This window comes from Molossus molossus, unplaced genomic scaffold, assembly GCF_014108415.1.
Source record: "Molossus molossus isolate mMolMol1 unplaced genomic scaffold, mMolMol1.p scaffold_m16_p_2, whole genome shotgun sequence".
Classification (NCBI taxonomy): Eukaryota; Metazoa; Chordata; class Mammalia; order Chiroptera; family Molossidae; genus Molossus; species Molossus molossus.
This window is the reverse complement of record NW_023425355.1, coordinates 109922069-109946829: the sequence shown is the minus strand read 5'-3', so window position 1 is coordinate 109946829 and position 24761 is coordinate 109922069. Positions and strand designations below refer to the sequence as shown.

General features: G+C 38.3%; 1 protein-coding gene across 1 annotated transcript in view; it reads right to left on the bottom strand.

Moving 5' to 3' along the window:
• The window catches only part of EFHC2 (EF-hand domain containing 2), a 226214-nt gene that overhangs the window by 127073 nt on the left and 74380 nt on the right, over window positions 1-24761 (bottom strand). The window contains exons 7-10 of the mRNA XM_036271414.1: window positions 18624-18795; window positions 11865-12007; window positions 8718-8914; window positions 2940-3070 (exon numbers count right to left, since the gene is read on the bottom strand). Of these exons, the coding sequence (XP_036127307.1) occupies window positions 2940-3070; window positions 8718-8914; window positions 11865-12007; window positions 18624-18795 (643 nt within the window). The remainder of the gene's footprint in view (window positions 1-2939; window positions 3071-8717; window positions 8915-11864; window positions 12008-18623; window positions 18796-24761) is intronic.

The following is a 24761-nucleotide window of genomic DNA, read 5'->3' as shown; positions in this document are numbered from 1 at the left end:
TCCAATATATAGAGAGTACTCATACAACTCTACAAAAGGAAGTCAAAGAACCCGATTAAAAAATGGGCAGAGAAACTAAATAGACACCTCTCCAAACAGGACACACAAATGGCTAAGAGACAGATAAAGAAATGCTTAACATCACTAATCATCAGAGAGATGCAAATTAAATCAACAATGAGGTATCACCTCACACCTGTCAGAATGGCCGCCATAAAAAAATCATCAAACAACAAGTGTTGGCACGGGTGTGGAGAAAGGGGGACTCTAGTACACTGCTGGTGGGAATGCAGACAGGTGCAGCCAGTATTGAAAACAATGTGGTGTTACCTCAAATAATTAAAAATGGAACTGCCATTTGACCCAGTGATCCCACTTCTTGGAATATACCCTAAGAAGCCTGAAACACCAATCAGAAAGAATATATGTACCCCCATGTTTGTAGCAGCACTATTTACAATAGCTAAGATCTGGAAAAAACCCAAGTGTCCATCAGTAGATGAATGGATAAAAAAGCTGTGGTACATATACACAATGGAGTACTAGGCATCTGTAAGAAAAGATCTGTTATCCTTTGAGACAACATAGAGGTACCTGGAGAGTGTCATACTAAGCGAAACAAGCCAAACAGAGAAAGACAAGTATCATATGATCTCACTTATTTGTGGAATATAATGAACATAACAGTCTGTGGAATGGGGTAGCCCCGGAGACATGGAAGTGGGGTATAGACTGACTATTCCCAGAAGAGGGGGTAGGGAGGAGCGATAAACCACAGAACTTATATGCATGTATGCATGTACAATGGACATGGACAACAAAGCTGGGGAGAAGGTGGGGAGGGAGGGAGTGGGGGGAATCAGTGGGGGAAAAAGGAGAAACATCTGTAACAAAAATAAATTAATTAATTCAAATTTAAAAAAAGATCCCTACCCCTTAGAAAGTTCATATTCTAATAGTATAAGATACACACACGCATACACACGCCAAGTACAGATATCTAAGTAAAGTTAATACAATTGTCATAAAAAATATAAACAAGGGGCTAAGAATAAGTGAGTGATCTACTTTAGGTAGGATAGTCAGAAAGTAAGTCCATCTGAGGAAGTGACATTTAATCTGAATCCTAGAATTTCTCATGAAAAGGATGGTGGTGTGGACCTTTCAAGCAGAGGGAACTATGTGTACATAGGCTTAGAATCAGAAAATAGTTTGATATGTTTGAGAAAGTGTGTGACAGCCAGCAAGGCCAGAGGACATGGCTGGAGAAAAAGAAGTGATGACACTAGAAATGTAAACAGAGAGTCACATCACTCAAAGCTCTGCCAGCTGCAGTAAAATGTTAGGATCTTATTGTAAGGACAATGGCAAGCCACTGAAGGGTTTTTCAAGCCAGGCACAACCTGATTTGATTTTCATCTAAAGACCATGAGCTGGTTCTTTTTGAGCATGCATGCCTTGAGGTCATCCTCCAACCACAGTAAGGTGGTCCTTTATTCCACCCTCAATTAGAGTCAGGCTTCCATCTGTGGAACAACTTTTGCTCCTTGGATCTCCTGCCTGGCTTAAGTGCCTTCCCAAAAGCCCCATAAATTCACTAAAGTAATTCTAATAGACTTTGCTAGAGTGTTGGGAGAATGGATGCTTTTGTAAAAGGACACAAAATAATAAAACAAAACCACTCCCTCATTTCTGATGGAAATTTTTCCCCTCCACTGTTTGTCATTAGTCCGTGGCCTGAGCAATTGTCTTTGTTCTTTATTCTGTCTCTATTTATTTTGCAAAAGGCCATGAACATGTGTACTACTATGAACAATAACAGAACTATAAATTCTTATTGATCTCAGAAAGTTGGGAATTCTAAACAACAAAAATATGTCCTCTGACTGCTTCTCTCAAACCAACATTTAAAAAGACAAAAATGCTTTGTTAAAACAACAAATGAGCTTTTGGGACACTTTGGGCCTCAGCCTCAAGAGGGGCTCAGGTCACCAGGTATTGATGCAAGAGGCGACTTTAGGCACAAAATTGGAAAGACCTCTCTGCCACCCTCTTCTGGGCTCACTTCTCACTTCTCAGTCCACATCTTGACTGCATCAAGCCCAGTTTCCTATACAGCTTTCAGCCGCAATTATTTTTAGGAACCAGAATTCTCAGCCTAAAGAGAAAGTCCCTTTTGTCCTCCATCCATGATTTAATTTACATTCTCCTGAACGCTCCATTCACTTTGTTTTCAGGGTAAGAGAAGTCTCAATTGTACTAGACCCTGAATTTGAATTTCCCTGTGTTTCCACTGTTTGGAAATTTGCCTAGGTCAGGCACCAAACAGTCCCTTCAGAATTCAGCTGTACCTTAGAGAAATCTTTACTGTTCATGATTTCTTACAATATTTCTATAACTATCATGTTTTCTCTCAATTTCCCTATTCTTTATGTCTTTCAAAATACACAGATATGTGTGAGCATACATACAGACAGTGATATGCATACATATAACTTTTTCTCTGATAATCAACAAAGTTTTCACTATCTTTTCCAACTTGATCACATTCCTAGGGAAATATCCCTCCTTTGCTGCCCAGATTTTAGAGAGATGCACTTAGCTCCATTTTTTTTTTCTGCATTTCTCACTTAAATGCATCCTTCCTGGCATTCCTCTGATCCTCCAACACCATGATTCACAAGACAATGTGACAAATGAACTTTGTATCCTTTTGTCTCTCTGTTCTCACCTATAATCTTCTTTAATATGCAAATTCATAAGAATTTACTAGAAATGAGCAAAACTTGACTACAAAGTAATATAAATGTAAAGAATTATCAATTTCTAATAAAAAATATGTAGCATTAATTAGGAAACACTAGGGAAGAAATTGTTCTTTCTGCTCTTTGAAAATTCTTGAGGGAAAAACAGATTATTGGTAGCAGAATATGGCTTACCTGAATGTATTATAATCCACCATCTTCGTGACCTTACAGTCAGCAGCCCTAAATACCTGCTTGATCTCTCTGGATTTTGATTTTTCATCTTTCAGCTTTTGTAGTGCAAGTTCAAGGTTGCTAAAAGGAAACTGGAAAGGAGAAAACAAAGGATAGATAATTAAATATGCCTGAGATATAGGCAGCCCAATCTTTCTGATGGCCAGAAAAGAGACTTCACACTGTGAACCTGAAGTTAGTTGGGCATGTCTGTCCATAAAGATCAACACAGAGAAGACATGACTAGATTTGTACCTCTTCAGTTAAGGCAGAGGTGGGGAGGGTCCATCCCACAGGCCATATAAGGCCTGAGAAATCAATTGGTCTGGCCCTGCCAAGGCAACTGCAGGCAGGACTCAAACTTCAATAAATCTAGGGGCTTTTTCCATAGTAACATAAATTTAAGTGAATCGTAATTATAATGTAAATTTTGAGGGATAGGCAAGGAACATCCATTACAGGATAGACAGAACACATACAAGTACATGATGAGACAGACATGTATGCTTCTCATTGGCTGCATGCGGCCCGTCTGCCTGTTTTGCAGTGACTCAGAGAACAGTCAGTGCCAGGAAGGCTGGGAGTGCACACATTGCAAAAGTGTTAATGCATTGTGGTGAAACTACATCAATCTGGTGATGATAACACGAGATGTGATGAGATGATTCCTTGTGACGCTGATGACCTTGCCTCTGATGATAGATGATGATGTTGTCAACTTCTTTGTAGACACAGACAATAACTCCAATCGAACCTTCATCCACATATCCATGATCAACAATCCTCTCAAAAACTGAATCTCTGATGAAGATTAAGTAAATTACAGTATACAGAAAAGACCTCAAGAGTCAATGATATGAATGTTGGATATGTTCCAAATCCAAGATGCAGGATTAGAACAGTGATCAAAGCAAAATAATAACATCACTGATGACACACACACTGGATAGTTATTAAAACCTAAGTGGTGTGACATCCTACAAATGGTGTCTACAAAGAAAAGAAAAGTTGATGCAGAGTGTCAGTCTTTCCAAGAGAAATGGACAAATGATTTTGTTGTTGTTGTTGAAGTCAAAGGCAAATGTGTGTGCCTACTTTATGGCAATGCATTAGCAGTAATGAAAAAAGCCAATCTAGAGCGTCATTACAGCTCAAAACATGATAAACTCAATGAACTGGAAGGCCAAATCCATCTGGATAAAATCAGTGCTCTTCAGCAGAGTCTGGAATCCCAACAAGCTGCTTTCACTAGGCCTCATTGTGACAGAGACAGTGTTATTCAGATGAGTTATGTAGGAAACGAACTAACTGAAAAGAAGCTGAGGCCTCTTGTAGAGGGAGAGTTTGTGAAAGAGTACTTGGTGGCTGCTGCGGAGTTATTAGCACCAAACAAAGTAAAATTGTTTCAGAGTGTTAGTTTGTCTGAGAGAACCTTCTCAGATTGGATTACTGACTTAGCACAAGACATTGAAAACACACTGGAGGATTCTGCAGATTTCCATTTTTTCTCTCTCGCTTGTGACGAGACAACAAACATAACAAACACTATCCAACTGGCCATTTTCGTTTGTGGGATAACTGCAGAGATTGACATGTGAGAGGAACTGCTGTCACTGGAAGCCATGCATGGCACTAAAAGAGGTGAGGACCTGAGAGACTTGTTTTATCAATGAAAAAATTTGAGTTAACATTTGAAAAGTTAAGTGGCCTTACTACAGATGGAGCTCCAGCCATGGTTGGCTCACAAAAAGGGTTAACTACATTTGTCAAGAAAGAACTGAATCATCTCAGTCTTGATTCAAATGATTTAATTATATGCCACAGCATCATACACCAAGAAAGTCTCTGTGCATAGTCGTGGCGGCTCAACAATGTGATGTCAACAGTACTATCATGCATAAATGTTGTCAAAAGCAAAGGGTTTAACAGCCACCAGTTTAGGGAGTTACTGAATGATCTTGACTCTGAGTACAGTGATCTTGTTTATCACTATGAGTGCGGCAGCTGAGTCGCAGGAACATGCTCATGAGGTTTTAAGAACTTCAGGATGAAGTCAAGCAGTTAATGGAGAGGAAGGGAAACCTGTCAAGGAACTCAATGATAGCAAGTGGTTGTGTGATTTAGCATTCATGGTGGACATTACCAAGTATATCTCAGAGCTGAACATCAAGCTGCAGGGCCCCAACCAACTTTTCAGCTCCCTGCTTTCAAACATGAAATCATTTAAAGCTCATTAAGCCTGTGGAAAGTGCAACTCAAAAGGAATAACATGGTGCATTTCCCCACTCTGGAAGGACTTAAAAGCCTTATACAACACTTAAATATGTTTGAATGTACAAAACTAATTGAGGCATTTAATGAAAGATTCGAGCATGTGAAAGGTAAACAAATGGAATTGAACATCTTTGCTACACCATTCAATGTAGAACCTGCTGATGTGCCTGATAATCTACAACATGAAATCACTGAGCTGCAAAGCGATGATGAGCTGAAAGCTGGGTACAACGACCTCCTACTGCTTGAGTTCTATAAATGTTACATAAACAATGATGAAGTTCCCACTTTCAGGAGACATGCACTGAAATATGCATCTGTGTTTGAAACAACCTACCACTGCAAAGAGTCAACTGCACTCCAGACTGACAGATGCAAACCTGGAAAAGCAGTTGTGGGTAGCAAAATCATCAGTACCAGCTAACATCACACATTTCACCAAAGGGAAGCAGTTCTAGCCATCATATTAGGGGTGAGTTAATTAAATGACAAAAAATAGCAGACTAATTTTTAGGTTGATAATTTTGTATGGCCTGTGAATGATGTTATAAATATTAAAATGGCCCTTGTCAGAAAAAAGTTTCCCTACCCCTGAGTTAGGGAGTGACATCAGCATAAGCCCATTTCTGAGAGAAATGAACTGAAGGTATGGCAGGCCAAAGGAATCAGAAAACTACACCTTCTATCTCAGCCTCCTACCTTAAGCCCTTAGACATTGGCCTAGTATGTTGGGAGACCCTAACAGAGACAATGGGGATTCAAAATTGGATAAGTGGACCCTCATTTTCTCCAGATCTTTAGAGTGGGCCTCTGAAACTGCTGGCCACCATGCCATGTATTAAGCAGAGCAAGACTGGGTGTTAAAGGTACACACACACTGAAATCCCCTTTCATTCATTCTCTAGGCATCCCCCAGTTTCTGTCTCCTACTCTGTGATTTGATTTTTGACTCTGTAACAACACTCCTTATTCCATCCAATAAAGCATAAGGTTGTAAATAATCACAGCTAAGAGCTAAAAAGACAATAGAAGACTAAATATGAAAATAACATGGATGATAATTTACCATAAAGCTCACTCTCTTCCAGGGAGTTTGGCACTTATTGCAGCCCCCCAATTCTCTCCTCATTTTGCATTTTCTTTCATCTATTTCCATAATAAGATCTATAGCACTTTTGAAAAGACTTCTCACACTGACAAAGAGTGCATTAATCTTTCTCTACTTAGAATGTCCTTGTTAAGGACAGTTTTAAAATAGTGACGTTTTCACTTGGGATGCTGATACCAGGTAGTGTCCTACACCCTGCTTTTATTATCTTTCTGAAAGGAGAAAAGCCCTTTATATATATATATATTTTTTCATTATTTCTTATATATATCCATTATTGTATGTCGACTGTAATTGAAAAATAAAACTTAAAAACATACTATATATACAGTTGACCCTTGAACAACATGGGTTTGAAGTACACGGGTCTACTTTCACATGGATTTTTTTCAATAAATACTGTAAATGTATTTTTTCTTCCTTATGATTTCCTTAATATTTTCTTTTCTCTAGCGTTTTATTATAAGAATATACTATATAATACATATAACATACAAAATATGTTTATCAACTGCTTATGCCATTGATTCGTAATGCTTCCAGTCAATATTAGGTTATTGGTCATTGAGTTTTGGGGGAGTCAAAAGTTATATGTCTATATTTTACTGTGTGGGGGATCAGTGCCCCTAACCCCTGTGTTGTTCAAGGGTCAATTATATTTTATATAATGGTATAGGCTTACCCTGTGTTTGAATATTGAGCCCTAATTTATAATAGCCATTATAAATTGTACATTGACTGAGCTTGCTATGTAACTTATAGAGTTAAGCACTTTACACACATTATGGCATCTAATCTTCATAGGAAGTCTATAAAAGAGACACTGTTGCTACTTCCATTTCAAAGATAAAGAAAGTGAAGCTCTGGAAGGTTATATTTCTACAGTCCCTCAACTATTAAATGTGGAGTCAAGATTCCCGGACAAGCTCGCTGATCTCCAAAAGTTGAACTGTCCTATTATTGGGCCTCTCACCCGAATTCAGTGCATATGAAGAGAAACTGGTTCATAGTTTAATAATAACCTGAATGCCTAACCCTGTAAATGGAGAGATGGTGTGAGAGCCCTGGAGCATGCTTCCCAGGGTCTACTGTCAGAGAGACTGTGCAGAGAAGAGCATTGTTAGGTCATAGCCCTCAAGTGCTGTACCTTCAAGATTGGTACAGTGTTCCTACCGAGGTCACACTCTCTCAGGCTGTTCCCACCACTGACTGAGCAGGATGGGGACATCAGAGCTGGGCCATCCTACCTGACATTGGACTTCTCTGATGTGAAGTCTTTGCTCTGGGTTCCCCACTGGCCTCGCCAAGACTTTCTCAAAGCTCTGCTATGTTTGAGGCTCTTCCTAACCCATCCTCCTTCCTTCTCTTTCCTTTCTCAGGGTTTAGACCTCTGACGGCTCTCCCTGCCTACTCTTGTTCCTCTACCTTTATCCTTCATATGTATTTCTTCCAACACATCTCTTACCCATCTAATTATGCCTTGGCATCTGCTTCTCAGAGGACCCAAACTGACATAGATGATGTAATATACACTGAGAAACTGATCTTAGCAACCTGCCCCTGAGCATTTTATATAGAAATGAAACAAAATTGATACTGTATATTTATAATTGGCACACTAATTCTTACAGGCAGACTTTTCAAATAATTTTTTCTAGACAGGTTGTTCAGTATTAGGAAATGACTCTTAAATATACATGTTTGTTTTTGCATACCAAACTAGTCCACGCTTAAAATCAAGATTTTATCAACATGTTATTTTTACTGAAGAGCACTGCCTAATAGTACATTTAGTAACAGTATCCATCTGCCATCTTATTTTAAATGAAAAACTCTTTGAGTTCACTGTTACCAATTTGTCCTTGAATTCTTATTTAGGCCTCAGGTGGCTCCTGTTATGGGAAGTTGCAACCCCAGCAACTATTGGATTCCTTAGGGGACTCTGTTTGTTCAGGTCTTGGCCTTCCCTGTAGGCCTGTGCCAATTAACTGGAACAACACAGTGTGTGGCACCAGATTTTCTTCCTTTCCTATAGTTGCTGGATTTCTTTCTGAAAACATTGTTGGTGTCAGCAGAAAACTCAGGAAACTTGATTCAACCCTGGGCCTGCCTCCTGCCTGTGCCTGGCATTTGTAATGCTGGGCAGCAAAGGACCCAGCATGTAAACAGAGTAGACTGGGACCTGGCCTCTGTGACAGGACCTGTAGCCAAGTCACGCTGATCCATTATTCATGCCCACATGTGTGAATGCACAATGTAAAACGGGTGGCAAGATGGAGAAGAAAAGGCTTAGAGAAAGAAAAACACAGATTGTAGAGTACTGACAGACAAGTCAAGAATTATACAAAGTAATTTACCCTATCTGAATTCTCCTCCATGAATTTTAAGGTGTACTCATCAGCATTGAGCAAAATAAACAGGTAGCCATTCACATTCACTTTGGCTCCAATATACAGCTCCTCGGGCTGGATATATTCTGATAGTTCACTTTTAAAGATTTCTTGTCCAGGCCTCTTAACACGCATTCTTTTCAAGAACAATCCACCAGCATTCCCTACAGAAAAAGAGAAAGGTTAGTAAGTAGGCTTTATTATTAAAAGAAACATACAACTTGCCTTTAGAGTTACTTCATGCTCAAACAGAGACTGCACAGACTTAGCTGTGAACTCATAGTGCCTATTATTCTCAGAATGAAAAGAATGAGAAGTGAGGGAAGAAATGAGGCTCCTTAGGTAAGTGCGTAAAGAAAAAAGTGGTATGGCATCCCAGCCTTTTCTTTTTTATTTATTAATTTGTTTTTGTTACAGATGTTTCTCATTTTTCCCCCACTGACACCCTCTTCCCCTTCCCCTCCACCTCATCCCCAGCTTTGTTGTCCATGTTCATTGGTCATGCATTCCTGCATGTAAGTTCTGTGGTTTATCTCTCCCCTCCCACCCTCCTCTCCTCTGAGGCTTGTCAGTCTGTACCCCACCTCCATGTCTCTGGGTTAATTTTGTTCATCAGTTTGTTTAGTTCATTATATTCCACAAATAAGTGAGATCATGTTACTTTCTCTATTCCCTTCCCAATCCAAACATTTAAATTAGCACTTAGCAAATTCCTGCTATATGCCAGCACCATACTGAGAACTGGGACATCAGAAAGGCACTTCTTTAATGCATGTTTGAATAATACCAGGTAGAAAATTCCTCACTTGAGTTTATTTCTAGTCATTCGTCCCAGATGATCTGATACGTATTCTGACATACAGATTAACTCTTTTTTTTTTTCCTTTAGGCAAAATATCTTTGCTTCCTTTAGCAATGTCTCATATTTCTTGCTTTCCAGAATTCTATCTATTTCATCTGCTCTCTTCTGGGGATTATTTAATTTTTTGACCTTTTAAATAGCAACGAGCAGAGTTGAACATGAAACTCTAGTATCTCCTAACTGATAGTGAACTGAAATCTTTAGATCTATGAATAAAACCTGAGACCAGATGAGCTTTTGGGATCAGCTTGATCATATTCCTCCTACCATATTCAGAAACCATGGGAGGTAGAAAGACCAGGCTTTGGAGCCAAATAGAGCTAGACTCCATCCTGGCTTTGTTGCTTGTTTGATGATCTTTAAGAGTTATTGAACCTCGCCCTGGCCGGTTTGGCTCAGCGGTTAGAGCGTCCGCCTGCGGTCCGGAGAGACCCGGGTTCGGTTCCCGCTAAGGGCACGTACCTCGGTTGCAGTTTGTCCCCGGCCCTGGTTGGTCGTGCGGGTGGCAGCCACTCGATGTGTCCCTTTCACATCGATGTTTCCCTCTCTCTCTCTTCCTCTCTCTCCCTCCCACTCTGTCTGTACAAAAAATGAAAAAAATGTCCTCGGATGAGGATAAAAAAAAAAGAGTTATTGAACCTCTCTGAATTCTCAATCATAAAATGGGAATAAAACTTATGGAGGTATATAAATGTACCTATCAGATCGCTTACTGTGGGAACATAGTTAATGTAAAGCCCCAGTTGCTATGTTCTCAATTCTATTCCTAGGTTTGTGCTGAGTTCTTGCTTCCAACAAGCTACTGTCAACACATGACTAAGCAAGGCAGAGATACAAGGCAAGCCCATTTCTGCAAGACAGAAGCACAACTAGTGACTTTGGCTCTAGGACTCCCAGTCAGTCTTACTGAATGAAACTTTCTTAGAATTTCACTGCATTCTAAGACTGCTCCCTTTCTTCCTATCCTCTGTCCTTCTCAAGAGTCAGACATGCACTGCAGTCTGATGGCTCCCCAACCTCTTCTGGCTGCTTCTACATTTTCCCTCACCTGCATTTCCCCTAATAAATCTCTTGCACATTTAATCCCATCTTGGGGTTTGCCTCTTAAAGGACAAAACTTAACCTCATAAAGTTCTTATAAGGATAATAGTGGGTACTCAATCATAGCTATTATTACTAGTAAGCTTGTAGTTAACTATCAGCACCCGTTCTGTTTTACAAATGCTGCAGTTGGCTTGGCCATATCTTTCCTATTCTAGATATATAGAGTTTGTTTTTTGACCTTTAAGAGCATGATTTATATTCATCCATATTTTATTTCATATTTTAAGATTTTATCCATTATTCAAATCACTGTGGAGCCTGACTTAGTTATACAAATTATTCATTATTCATTGGTGTGCTGAGTGGCTCATACCAGCTCATAAGGACTGATTGTTCAACTTCCAGAGACTTTGCAAGCCAGTTGTTAAACTGGTGATTGCTTGAAATTGAAATTGGCCACAGTTGGGGTATTTACACCATGGAAATTGGCAAATGGTACAAATTAGCTCCTTTGACATTTTTTCACAGTGCCTGTTAACCAGTACATCACTGATTATTCTACCCAAACATGTGTCTTCAGTACAGATAAAAGTTTTAAATATGTTGGGACAAAGAACTGAGCCATGCAGCTCCATAATTTGGTCAAAATCAATGGCTTTCCTCAATAATGGCCACAGCATCAGCACAGTGTGTAGAGGCTTTCCATGGGCTTGGGTGCTAGAACCTTGGCAACAGCCAGAACAGACAGAAAATCCAGAAGAAAATGGACTCTAAAGATTATATTTTAAATCTGGGATTCTTGTCTAATAGTTAAGCAAAAAAAATTTGTAAGCAGTACTATCAATAATACAGACTTCCTCTTGTGTTGCTGGCTGTCACTGGAATTTGTGGTAGCCAATTCATAATTTTGAAGCCCTTGGATTCCTCAGAGGTGTCTCAAAAGCCACAGAGGAAGCGGGGATAGTGGCCAAAAGGAGGTATCCCAAGTCCCCCAGTCCCAAGCCAACCCAAACTGTTCCTTCTTTATAATTTTATATGTCTGGGTTCCCATTTAGAGATATTTATAAAATGAGCATTAGTGGTTAAAAAAATGAAAGCCACTATCTTAGATCATCTAGTGTATAAAATCAGATCATACCCCCTAATTTTCAAAGTGAAGAGACAGTTAATTGTTCTGAGGAAAATGCTATGAGAAGTATGTCTCTTACCTGAATTCTTCTCTATGGGTTCAAACACTGAAATTGTATTATTGCTGAGAAAATATGAAATAATAAACAGCCTGTCCTGGTCGGCACATTTGTCTGTAATCAGCTTTGCAAAGAACCGGAGTATATTGCTTATGTTGTCATAGCTAAATGGAAGAAAAACGAAGGTTATAGTGTTATACAAATAATCTTACACACACACACACACACTATATATATATATATATATATATATATATATATATATATATATAAAGACTGTAAAAGGTGTGCTATGGATTTTTTCATTGAGTTATAATTGACATATAACATATTCAATTCAGGTATACAACATAATAATTTGATATTGGTACACATTGTGCAATGATCACCACAATAAGTCTAGTTAACATCTGTGACCATGCATAGTTACAATTTTTTTCTTATTATGAGGACTTTAAAGATCTATTCTTTCAGCAACTTTCTAACATATAACGCAGTATTGTTAACTATAGTCAACGTGCTGTATATTAGATCCCCATGACTTACATTTTTTGTAACTGGGAATTTGTACCTTTTGACTCCTTCACTCATTGCACGCACACCCCACTCCCCAGATGTGCTATGGTTTTAAGATAGTAGGATAAACTCTCTGAAGTTGACAAAGTTCAACTACCTTCTTACTAAGGCTCTAAATCTATATGCAGAAGAATTTCTCAATTTATTAAAATATCACTTATTCTTTAGATGTCCAGGGTAACACATTGGGAAAATGTACCCAAAACAAATGCCATAAACACACTACTCAAGCCAACAGTTGTTCCCTACTCCCAAGGCTAGTCAACAAATTACAACAATCATATTAGCAAGAAGAACAGCACCTAGCCCTCACTGCCAGGCCATGAGCACGCCAGCAGGTGTACTCCACAGGGGACCTGGCACTATCTCCCCATTTCACTTCCCACTTTCTCATGCATGTTTCTTTTCTTTCTTCTAGCCCTACATCCTCTCCTTCCCGAGTCATTACCCCAGTTCCCCAGCATCCTTCCAAATCGCTTTATAGGGGAAAAATTATCTTTTCACTTTCTTTTTTTTTTTTAATCCTCACCCGAGGACATTTTTCCATTTTTTGTTCAGGTAGAGTGGGAGGGAAAGAGAGGAACAGAGAGAGAGAGAGAAACATCGATGTGAAAGGAACACATCGAGTGGCTGCCACCCGCACAACCGACCAGGGCCGGGGACAAACTGCAACCGAGGTACGCACCCTTAGCGGGAACCGAACCCGGGTCTCTCAGGACCGCAGGCCGACACTCTAACCGCTGAGCCAAACCGGCCAGGGCTATCTTTTCACTTTCAAATGCTATATTAAATATTATTTCACTTGTCACCCATATTGTAAGTAGCCATTATAAGTCTGTTTTCTAACTTCATCTTATTAACCATTGTCAAATATAACACTTTTTACATTGTATGTACTCAATAAATGTTTGTAGAAAATTATTATAAGATCTGTATAGTTTGAAATTTGCACTTAGAATTCTATGCATCAATAGAATATTCTAATAGACTGAGGATGGGATCAAAATCTAGAATCAAAGTTCCCAAAGCTAATTGCCTTGTCATTGAAGAAATTAATTTATGGTCTGTCAGCAGAAGCATGTCTATGTATATCAGCTAGTGAAATGTGGAATACATAACAAATCCTAAACCCTTGGGGAGGTCTTTGATAATCAAAATCATTACTCCAAGGAGCATAGAGTAAAATAAACCATGTAGTTCGTCACTTCCCTGTCATAACTCTAAGCAGGGAGGTTTCAAATTTTATTATGCTGAAATCCATTCTTTCCTTGTGGTCACAGTGATATTAAAAAAACAAACAAACAAACAAAAAAACAGAAAAGCAAAAACAAAAAATAAATTATATTTTACAGAATCAGAAAGTGCTTTTCTCTGCCTCTTTTTCAGATTGTCCAAGTAAGCAGGACTGCAAAAGCATGGCACCAAGATTCCCAGTTTGAGGCCTCATGTGAGATGAAAAGTAGCAATCTGGAAGGCTAGCCCTGGGCAGCCCAGGCAAAACAGCCATATCTCTATAGCTGTTTTCTTAGTTCCTAGGTTCCCAGGCTTCAGATAGACTTCATACAGTACTACAGTACAGGGGGTAGGTGGGAATCTATACCTTGTCAACCATCTTTTCTGGTAGATAATTGGATTTATAAGGAACAAACAGATTTGGTAACCCTATCTTATGCTATATAGTTGTGAATTGCACAAGTCTGGGATAATAACCTTCATGATGGGAAATTCAACTGTCTCTTCTCCCCATCATTAAGAACTAGAAGGGTGAATGTTTATTCTATTTAATCCCTTATGTATCCATTCCTTATCTTATTAGAAAAATATATATTGAGCCCCTAGTATGTAGTCAGTACTTTTCTAACTATGAGGGAAGCAGGAAAGCCAGTCCCTGCCCTCAAGGAGTTCTTTCAGGGGTAAGGAACGTCCAGCCTACAGGCCGCAGAAGGCCCACAAAATCAATACCAGCTAATATCACACACCTCACCAAATCAACCTGACCAAATATAGCAGGTTATTTTTTAAATTGATAATTTTGTATGGCCTGCGAATGATGTTATAAATATCCATATGGCCCTTGGCAGAAAAAAGGTCCCCCACCCTTGGTAGGGGGAGATCATAATTACATAATCAAGTAATTGCCACACACTTCAATAAGTACAGGTGAACTCCAGAACTCATACTTCTTCTGGATCTAAATCCTACTTCACCTGAAAATGATCTGTGTGAGCTTGGGCAAATTATATGGCTTCTCTGAGCCTCAGTTTCCTTGTGTGAAGAATGGGTATAATAATATTATCTACTTTATGAGGCTGTTTTGAGGATTAAATAAGATCAAATATTGTAGTAGTTAGTACATCATAACTACACATTACTTTTTATTAGTAGTAATAGTATTATTATTATTAGAGATATGGTCAGCAGAGCATTGTGGACACACAGAGAACAAAGTAACTAATTCATCCTGGTATAGCAAGAAAGACATTATTCTGGATATCAAAAGTCAGATTAGACAATCTGTCCAGAGGCCACCAGCCTGGTATAGCAAGAAAGACATTACTCTGGTATCCCAAGTCAGACTACACAATCTGCCCAGAGGCCACCACAGTGAATTTTTACCCGGACAACAAAGGTCTTCATTCCATCAAAAAGTCATATGCTTTAATTTGAAATTATTTCCTCCAACAACTCATACCAGGTCACCATTAACCTAATACAACAACGAGTACCCTGTAAATTTTTACTAGTAAGGCATACAATCAATATACGTTATATACAATTCTATGTCTAATTCACAGTTTATTTATTTGCATTAAGAAACTGGTCTTTGTATGCTTTGTGAGATCATTTTCCTTAGGTTCTCACAATTTTAAAACCTTGGGTTATTCAAACTCATGTATAAGACTCCAGCGGAATGTGCCAGTTACTATGGAAACAAGGTCACTGTGTAGGAGGAGCTTGAGGGCAGTGTATTCCTGGCACAGAATGGATAGTGGACAGAAAGAAACAAAACTAGAGCCATTTGCACTTGTACCATCATCCTCTAGCCACAACAACATGACAAGAACATGAAATACTGTCTATAATCAGTGCTCTGTGGGCAAGTTTATACAGTATAGACAGAAGGAGAGACTAAAGCAACTACCCACAAGAAAATGTTTTTCCCTGGATTCCAGAAGAAACACCCTGGATCATGTTTCATCTTGTTTACTTATAAGAAAAAATTTTCTCTCCTTTTATTATAATAGGGACATTCTTTCTGCCTGCCTCCTTCGGGTAGCTGCTCTTAAAAACAGAAGTTAGCAAAAAGTATTCATCAAAATCCCTACCCTGCAACCTCACGGTAAACACTGCTATCTATAAAAGAGGATGATGGTGTCCCTCTTATGTAATCAAAATCAGTAGTTCTCAAACCCTGGTATACATCAGAAACCTTGGAGGGCTGGTTAAACACAGTACCAGCACCACTCCCAGGGTTTCTGCCTCAGTAGGTTCAGAGTGTAGCACAAGAATTAGCATTTCTAACAAGTGTGGGTGCCACATTTTGAGCATCATAGATTCTAAAACTGAAAACAAAACTCTAAAGTTCCCAAAAATAAAAGATTATTTCTTGAAAGACAAAGGATATCATATAATGACAAAGGCAGCCTTTTAGACATTCTGTATAGCTCTTAATAATATATTTCACCATTTTTACAGTTTTAGCAAAACTACTGTTTTCTCTACTTAACAATGTTCTACAACAGCATCTGACTCCATAAATTTTATCAAATTCAGGGTTCTGTCTCTTCTCCTTCTCCTGGTCTAACTACATTTTTCCTTCATCATTTTTATCCACAGGTTCCCCTGACCCTTTATTTCCCTTACACAGGACTTCGATGTTTGGCCAACTCCTATTCTGATATCTGCAACATTTTCCTACCACTTTCCCCACAGCTTCTTCTTTTTTTTTTTTAATCCTCACTGAGGCCTTTCTTTTGCATTTATCTTCAGATAGAGCAGGGTGCGGGGGAACGAGAGAGAGAGAAACATCAATGGGAGAGAGACATATCGACTGGTTGCCACCCACATGACCCCAACTGGGGCCAGGGACAAACCAGAACCAAGGTATGTGCCCTTAGCAGAAACCGAACCCAGGACTCTCTGGTCCACAGGACAATGCTCTAACCACTGAGCAAAACTGGCCAGGGCTACCCCCCAGCTTCTTTCTCCAGAGCCTACTCTCTTTAAAAAAGGGAAAAGTAGCTAAGGGCAGTGCCCACATTTTATACATATAATAATTCAGGGGCAGATTTTTCCTCAAATATATTAGGAATACTTTTGAAAGTTCATCTTTTGAAATTAGATTCAGCCGTGTGAGCAATCTATGTCTACTGAACTCAGCTAAACCTCTCAAATTAAAACCACATTCATTGCACAGAAACAAATTCATAGATAGAGAGAACATTTTGATGGTTGCCAGATGGGAGAGAGGTTGTGGTGGAATGGGTGAAAAGACAAAAGGATTAAGAAGTGTAAATTGCCAGTTATAAAAACTACCAGGGGAATGTAAAGTACAGGATAGAGAATATAGTCAATAATATTGTAATAATTATGTATGATGTCAGATGGGTACTAAACTTATCAGGGTAATCACTTGGTAAGTTATATAAATGTGTAACCACTATGTTATATACTTGAAACTTATATGATATTGTATGTAACTGAAAAAACAACCATATTAATTACCAAATAACATTCTGAAAAACACATAAATCATGGAAGCTTCTATGCCAGGGGCAGGAAAACTACAGCTTATGAGCCAAAAACAGCTGACCATCTGTTTTTATATGGCCTCTGAGATAAAAATGATTTTTACATTTTTAAGTGGCTGAAAAAAATCAAAAGAATAATATTTTGTAATAGGTAAAAATTACATGAAATTCAAATGTCAGTGTCCACAAACAAAGTTTTATTGAAACATAGTCACACATTTGTTTATGGACTGTTTGTGGCTGTTTTCACACTACAACTGCAGAGTTAAGTGGGTGTGACAGAGGCCATGTGGCCTGCAAAGCCAAAAACATTTACTATCTGACCCTTTAAGAAAAAGTCTACTCTACATCATTTCCTAGGGACCACCATGAGGAAATATATATACATAAAGGCATCTTTGTCATCTCACTGATTCTATGATTTTAGGTGCTTCCCGATGACAGTTATTAAAATAACTACTCAATGGCAAGGTTTTGGAGAAAAGGGAACCCTTGTACACTGTTAGTAGGAATGTAAATTGGTGCAGCCACCATTGAAAACGCTAAAATTAAAAATAGAACTATCATATGATCCAGCAATTCCACTTCTGGGTATATATTTGAATGAAATGAAATCATTTTCCCAAAGAGTTATCTGCACCCCCACAGTCACTGCATCATTGTTTACAATAGCCAAGACATAGAAACAACCTAAGTGTCCACTAACAAATGAATGGATAAAGAAAATTTGATATATGTGTTATATACACACACACACACACACACACACTGGAATGTTATTCAACCATTAAAAAAAAAAAGGAAGTCCTACCACTTGATACAACAAAGATGGAACTTGAGGGCATCATGCTAAGTAAAATAAGTCAGACAGAGAAACAAATACTGTATGATCTCACTTATATGTGAAATCAAATAAAACCAAACTTATAGAAATAGATATCAGATTGGTGGTTGCCAGAGACAGGGAGTAAGAAACGAATGAATTAGATGAAGGTGATCAAAAGGTACAAACTTCCAGTTATAAGATAAATAAGTTCTGGTGATGTAATTAATGTACAATATGGTGACTATAGTTGACTATATTGTATATTTAAAAGTTGTGAGAGTAAATCTTAAAGGTTTCATCACAAGGAAAAAATTATAACTATTTGAGGTACTGAATGTTAACTAATTTTATTTTAGTAATCATTTTTCAGTATATTCATATATCAAATCATTGTTATACAATGTTGTATGTCAATTATATCTCAGTAAAACTGGGAAAAATATAATAACCACTCAATAAGAGCCTGTTAATACTTGCATGTTACTGAACTTCATTAAAAAGCTATAACATGCCCCTGGACTTAAGATTAGATGAGCTGAGTGTCATCTATGTCATCATGGGGACTGTACAATAAATCTTGAACACATTTGGGAAATAACAGACCAAAATAATGGTTCCCTAAAGTACCTGTCTATTTCCATGAACTTCCTGAAGGCCTCCAGATTAGGACGAGGTATGGGTACAAGGCCTATGCAAGAGCGGAGAGAATCTTCTTCAGAACCAAAGCCAGTGTAAGGTGGAAATTTCCTTTCTATTTTTGGAGGAGATGGAGGCTTGCATGAAATTGAGGTAAAGTTCTCTAGAACAAAACAAAGGCAAATGAAACATCAATATTTTTTTTGCTCTGATTATGGCTGTTTTGAAAGGTTTGTTATGTTTTCAGGATGAACATGGATATCTTTGTAGACTATTTTAAACTCTTTCAAACAAAACAGCAAAATCCTGTGAGGGTAGGTTTCAATCATATTTACTAAAACCACAGAACTCACTCAATAATCGTCATTGGTTCAAAAGAAACTATGTTGAATAAGTAAATATTTATCTTTTGTCATCATATCCTATTTCTGAATATATTTTTCATCCTGATTTTTCCAATGATATGAAAATTCAAACTTAGAACTTTATGCCACCCATTCCATATTTTAAACTGTAGTTTAGCTCTCTCTTATGTTTAGTCAACACTCAATAATAAAATTCCTTTCCAAACAGAACTGGCTCCTGACTAGTCTGTCTTTACTTTCCTATCTACTATCCCCTCATCCTGTGCACATCCTTTAAACCCTCTCCCTTTCCCCAAACTCAACTCCAAGCCATGGCCCTTCACTGTCTAGTTAAAAAACAAGCCCTGGCTGGTAGGGCTTAGTGGTTAGAGCGCTGGCTTGCACACCCAAGGGTCGAGGGTTCAATACCCAGTGAAGGGTATATATCTCGGGTGCAGGTTCCATTCTTGGCCCCAGTGAGGGTGTATGCAGGAGGCTACCAATCGACGTGTTCCTTTCACATCTCTTTCTTTCTCTCTCTCTCTCTCTCTCTCCTTCCCTCCTTCTCTCTCTTCCTTCCTCCCTCTCTTCAACTCTCTCTAAAAATAAATGCAGGATTAAAAAAATAAATAAATAAAAAAAGCCCTGGCCAGTTTGGCTCAGCGGTTAGAGCATCCACCTGCGGTCCAGAGAGACCCGGGTTCGGTTCCCGCTAAGGACATGTACCTCGGTTGCAGTTTGTCCCCGGCCCTGGTTGGTCGTGCGGGTGGCAGCCACTCGATGTGTCCCTTTCGCATCGATGTTTCTCTCTCTCTCTCTTCCTCTCTCTCCCTCCCACTCTATCTGTACAAAAAATGGAAAAATGTCCTCGGGTGAGGATTAAAATAAATAAATAAATAAAAATCAATGGAAAAATATCCTTGAGTGAGGATTAACAACAACAACCACCCAAAAAAACCCACAACAAACTAAACCAAAACAAACAAACAAAAAAACAACCTTTTTGTCACCAACCGCCACTCCAGGTTGCTCTTGTTACTGCCCACAAAAAGACTGTAATTAAATTAAAAAGCAATGAAGCAAAAAAGTAAAAAATAAGCCCAAAACAAACCAACCAAATAAAACTTTTAAAATAGCCAGCACCCACTCCCTCAAAAGAAGTGTTAAGGCCTGGCCAGTGTAGCTCAGTGGTTGAGCGTTGACCCATTCACCAAGAGGTCGCTGGTCGCTGGTTCGATTACCAGTCAGGGCACATGCCCAGGTTGTGGGCCCAGTCTCCAGTGGGGGGCATGCAGGAGGCGGCCAGTTGGTGTTTTCTCTCATCGATGTTTCTCTCTCTCCCTCTCCCTTCATCTCTCTCTAAGATCAATAAAGAAAAAAAAAATTTTAAAGGAGTGTTAAGTAATCAATAATATTGGTTTTCTTTATTATCATCTGTGAAAAAGGAGAGAAGGAGAGCTAGCTATCTGTAACAGCCTATGAGCTTTTAGGCACTCATTTGTGAGGCTGTACAAACTCTGAGACACAACTGTGCTCTCTACAGCAAATAACACATTGACCTAATAGATTCAAGTCACTTGTGTTTGTCCCACCAAAAATGGCAAAAAAGATGCCAGGATCTTTCCTAAAACAAAACAAAACAATATAGTGCCTGGAATCTAATTTATACTTCTTTCCCAAACTTGAGTATCCATAGGTATTGCCATCCATGACTGAAAGAAATTCACATAACCAATGATTTCCTTTTCCATTGTTAAAGTTCCAATAGGAGGAAGAATCCAGATTTAGTGCACACCTCTGTAATTGAAAATATGCAACAATTTGTCATACAGGGCAACCTAACTCTTAAAATTGAAGCACTTTTTAAAAAAATACTGATTGATTAAAAGGTTAAGGGTTTGAGGCTATTTCTAATTCTAATTTGAAAATGTCTTCCAATTTCACATTTCCTTAGACTTCATCACAGCCTTTGTGTGAACTCCCCTCAAGCGTAATGCCCAAAAGAGTTACTGTTCTATCCTAACAGAAACTTCTCACAGAAGACAGCATCAAGTATTTCTCACTGACTAAGTGAAAGGGGGCGATCCGACTGCCTGTACAGAAGTGACTCATAAGCCTCTCCTATTGCTGTCTTTGTGGCAAAGAGAAGTTTTGGTAATTAAAGAGGAAAGTTTAAATCTTGGAATCAGGCAGAATTGCAGTAGACCCTATCATTTCTAACTGTTACATGAAACCACCGACTGCTACCTTCATTTCATTGAGAGGACCATAGGAATGAAAGGGAGTGCTCTGTGTGATTACTAGAAAATTGGGACATGATCACTTTCTTCTAACAAGGGACCTATACAACTCTACATATTAATCTGAGCAGTCTAACCAAAATTGGACACATATTAAATAGCAAAGTAATTAAGAATGCATTCTATACTTTCAGATTTCAGAAATTACAGATTTCATAACACACTGTTGTTTTCTCAACTACATAATTTTTGCAACGCATTTAAGTAACAAAAGAACCAATTTAGAGTATTCCTCTACACCCACAGTGCCATCTAGTGCATAAAACTTGAGAACTGTTCCATTCCATCATGCCTGACTGTTCTAACACCACATACATGTTTTTGGATATTCTGACTCAATATATCATTTCTCTGGATAATAGCTTACATTCACAATGCTTTGTACTTGTACCTGAATAAGTTTCTTGTCTTTGGTTTTCCATCATCCCAGCATCCTGCATTTTTCAGGTGTTAAATAATATTTGGTGAATGAAAAAGTATACATTTTTATACAAAGCGTCTTCCCAAATATCTTCTTAAACTGACACTCCACTGGATCTTGAGACACACCTGTTTCTTAAATAGTCTGAATCCTCTAATTCCAAGTGACTTGTAAAAACATATATATTGGATGTTTATATATAATTAACTAAATTCCAATAAATTTACAGTGATGTGATATATTTTTTAATTTAAAGGAATCTTAATGTTCATTCACAGTGATTTACTATTCACCATCTTAGTTGGAAACAATTGCTGGGAAAAGCCTTCAATTACCTCAAAGTTCATTTTGTATGTTCTAGTAACCCAGATATGGACTCGGCTTTAGTGAGACCTGAAGTTTATATAATTTGGAGCTCTTCAAGACAAAGAACTCCAAATTATTAAAACCAAATTAGGCCCAAGGCTTTGGACTGGGGCCCCTGCAAAGGAAAAACCCCAAAACTTCATAGTAATTAACTTCACGGTAAATCCATCTCTGCTTGTACCCAATGCCCAGGTGAAATGATGTTCATGGGATGTTCATTTTGGAGGCAACTGACCAGTGAATCACATGATTTTCTACTTTTAGCTAGAAAATCCTTAGAAATCATCTAATCCTCTTCACTTCATAGGGGAGGAAAAAGAGGTAAATTTGTTAACTCCATTGAGGCCATATGGTGAGACTAGAATTTCACCCCCGTCACCTATCTTGGGATGGATGGCAAATTTGCTCAAATGATCATTAAGCTCTCATCTAGGATGTCCTGCTGCTTCTAGCACCAAGAGTTCAGAGATGGCTAGAGATGACTCCAAAAATCAAAGGTGCTTTACGTTTTTGTTCATCTTTAATATCAGTACAGCCTATTAAGTGTTGAAGGGCAATGGGAATGAATGGTCCTGTTACTAGTTTGGTTGCCTCAGTCATTAAGAATCGATAATAAGAAAGTGCTCTTGATGACGAAAAAATAATAATTAAATGAAGGAATTCTAAGTACAAACAGTTTACATTCAAATCCCTGTCCCTTCGTCCCTTCAGTGAAAGAAACACCTGTTGGAGCCTCTGGAGCCTTTTCCAACCTTCATGCTACAAGAAAATCCGACATATGTCCATCTGCCAGTACGTGTTCAGCCACATGAAATAATGAGGGAGTGACATGTTACAGTCCACAGGCAAGCCTGGGTCAGTGGGATGACCAAGGTACCTAGTGCAGGTGGGGGGGGGGGGCAGAGAGATCACACTAGACTGTTTTGTGGAAGAATTCTATGGAATCACCTTCTCCTTAGAATCCTTAAATGCATTTTAAAAATCTCATCTTTTTAGGAGTCAGATTGGATTTTACACAGGGGTACAGATATCTCTTGGATTTCTATCAAGCCCTCTGTTTCCACATAAATAGAAAGCTTACTCAATCAGTTTTCTTGGGGCTGTTCTCTTAGTCTGTCTGACACTTTTTTCTCCCTCCAAATATGTTGTAATACCATTAGTTAAAAGAAAGGTCTAAAGCATCAAGGTTGCACACTGCATTAGAAATATCCCTCTGGGGGGAAAAAAAAAAATGTATCCCTCTGGCTTCCTCTTAGGGAGGTCCCTAGCTGTGTTATTGGCACTTGTCAGCACCTCCCTGTGGCACTATAGAGTGGAGACACCAGGTATTCTACTGACCACTATTACTGACAAGGAAGAAAATGTAACTATAATTATTATTGGGACTTTGTCTTGGTTTGAGCATCAAGGATACCAAAATATAATGTATAGAATTTGGTTAGTCTTAGAATTTTAGAAACAGATCAATTATAAACAAAATTAAAATGTCAAAAGTAATTATCTAAGTAACATTAAGTATATTAATTTAACCTTACCAAAAAGTCAGAAAAAGCAAATATAAAGATTGCAAGAGAGTATTTATTCATTCCCCACCTACCCTGCCTCGTGGATATAATTTCTAGTTATTAGTTACATTAAGTACGCTGTTGTTACTCAAGAAATGTTGTGTAATAAATAGTGTCTGCTAAATTGGATATTTTAACATATGTTATGAGAAATATAAAAAGTCAGCATGACTATAAAATGCATCATAATTTTTCATTTGCATAATTTTCTGTTTAAATGCATATGTTCATGTTATATTAGCTGTAAAGGCACAAATTACATTTTACATAATATAGTAAGTTTATATAGTGAATAAAAGTGAATTAAGTGAAAAAGAAATTAAGCACTAGGGCTCAACCGAAAAGGACTATAGGGCATTTGAAAACCAAGGACAGCTCAATTTGGAGTGCACCGTGAACTTTGGACTCTCAAAGTTCCCTGCAAACCTGTTAAGAGATAATGAACCATGTCTCTCCAGCACCACATTCATTTTCCCAAATGCAATCTTTATAGTCTCCAAATCAAGCTGACAGACAAACATCAACCAAATGTTGGACTTTATGTTTAAGGGATCATATGATGTCTTAGAACCTTCACCACATCCTTTATTTTAAGGTAATCAGTCAGTAGGAAATAAGAAAATGTTTTCAGTGACTTATTTTTTTTTTAATTTTCAAGTATGTACTGAAGACCTGTTGATTCTAAATAAGCATTTACATTTATTAAAGACCAAGTTCTCCTCCCAGTGATCTAAAGGTTACTAGCAGCGTCTTAACAGCACCTACAACCTGCAGGTTCCTGGCTATCTCTTGCCCACAGCATTCAAAAAAAAAAAAAAAAAAAAACCATGCCCAACTGTGTCCAGTAAAGAGTACCAATGTTAGAAAATAAAATAAGGCTACCAATATGGCCTCATAAGGCCCACAAGTTTTTACTAATTTGGCAGGTAGATGCAAGGGAACAAATCCCCTTAACAAACTGAAGAGAGAAATTGACAGCCTTATTTATTTTTATTTTTTCCAACCTCTTAGTTCAATCAGTGTGCCTTCTTTCACAATGTAAAGATTCCCAGGAGGCCAGGGATACTACACAGTGGGGGACACCAAGACACATAGGAGGGCTTCCTTCTCATTCTAGAGATGAACGACCTTGT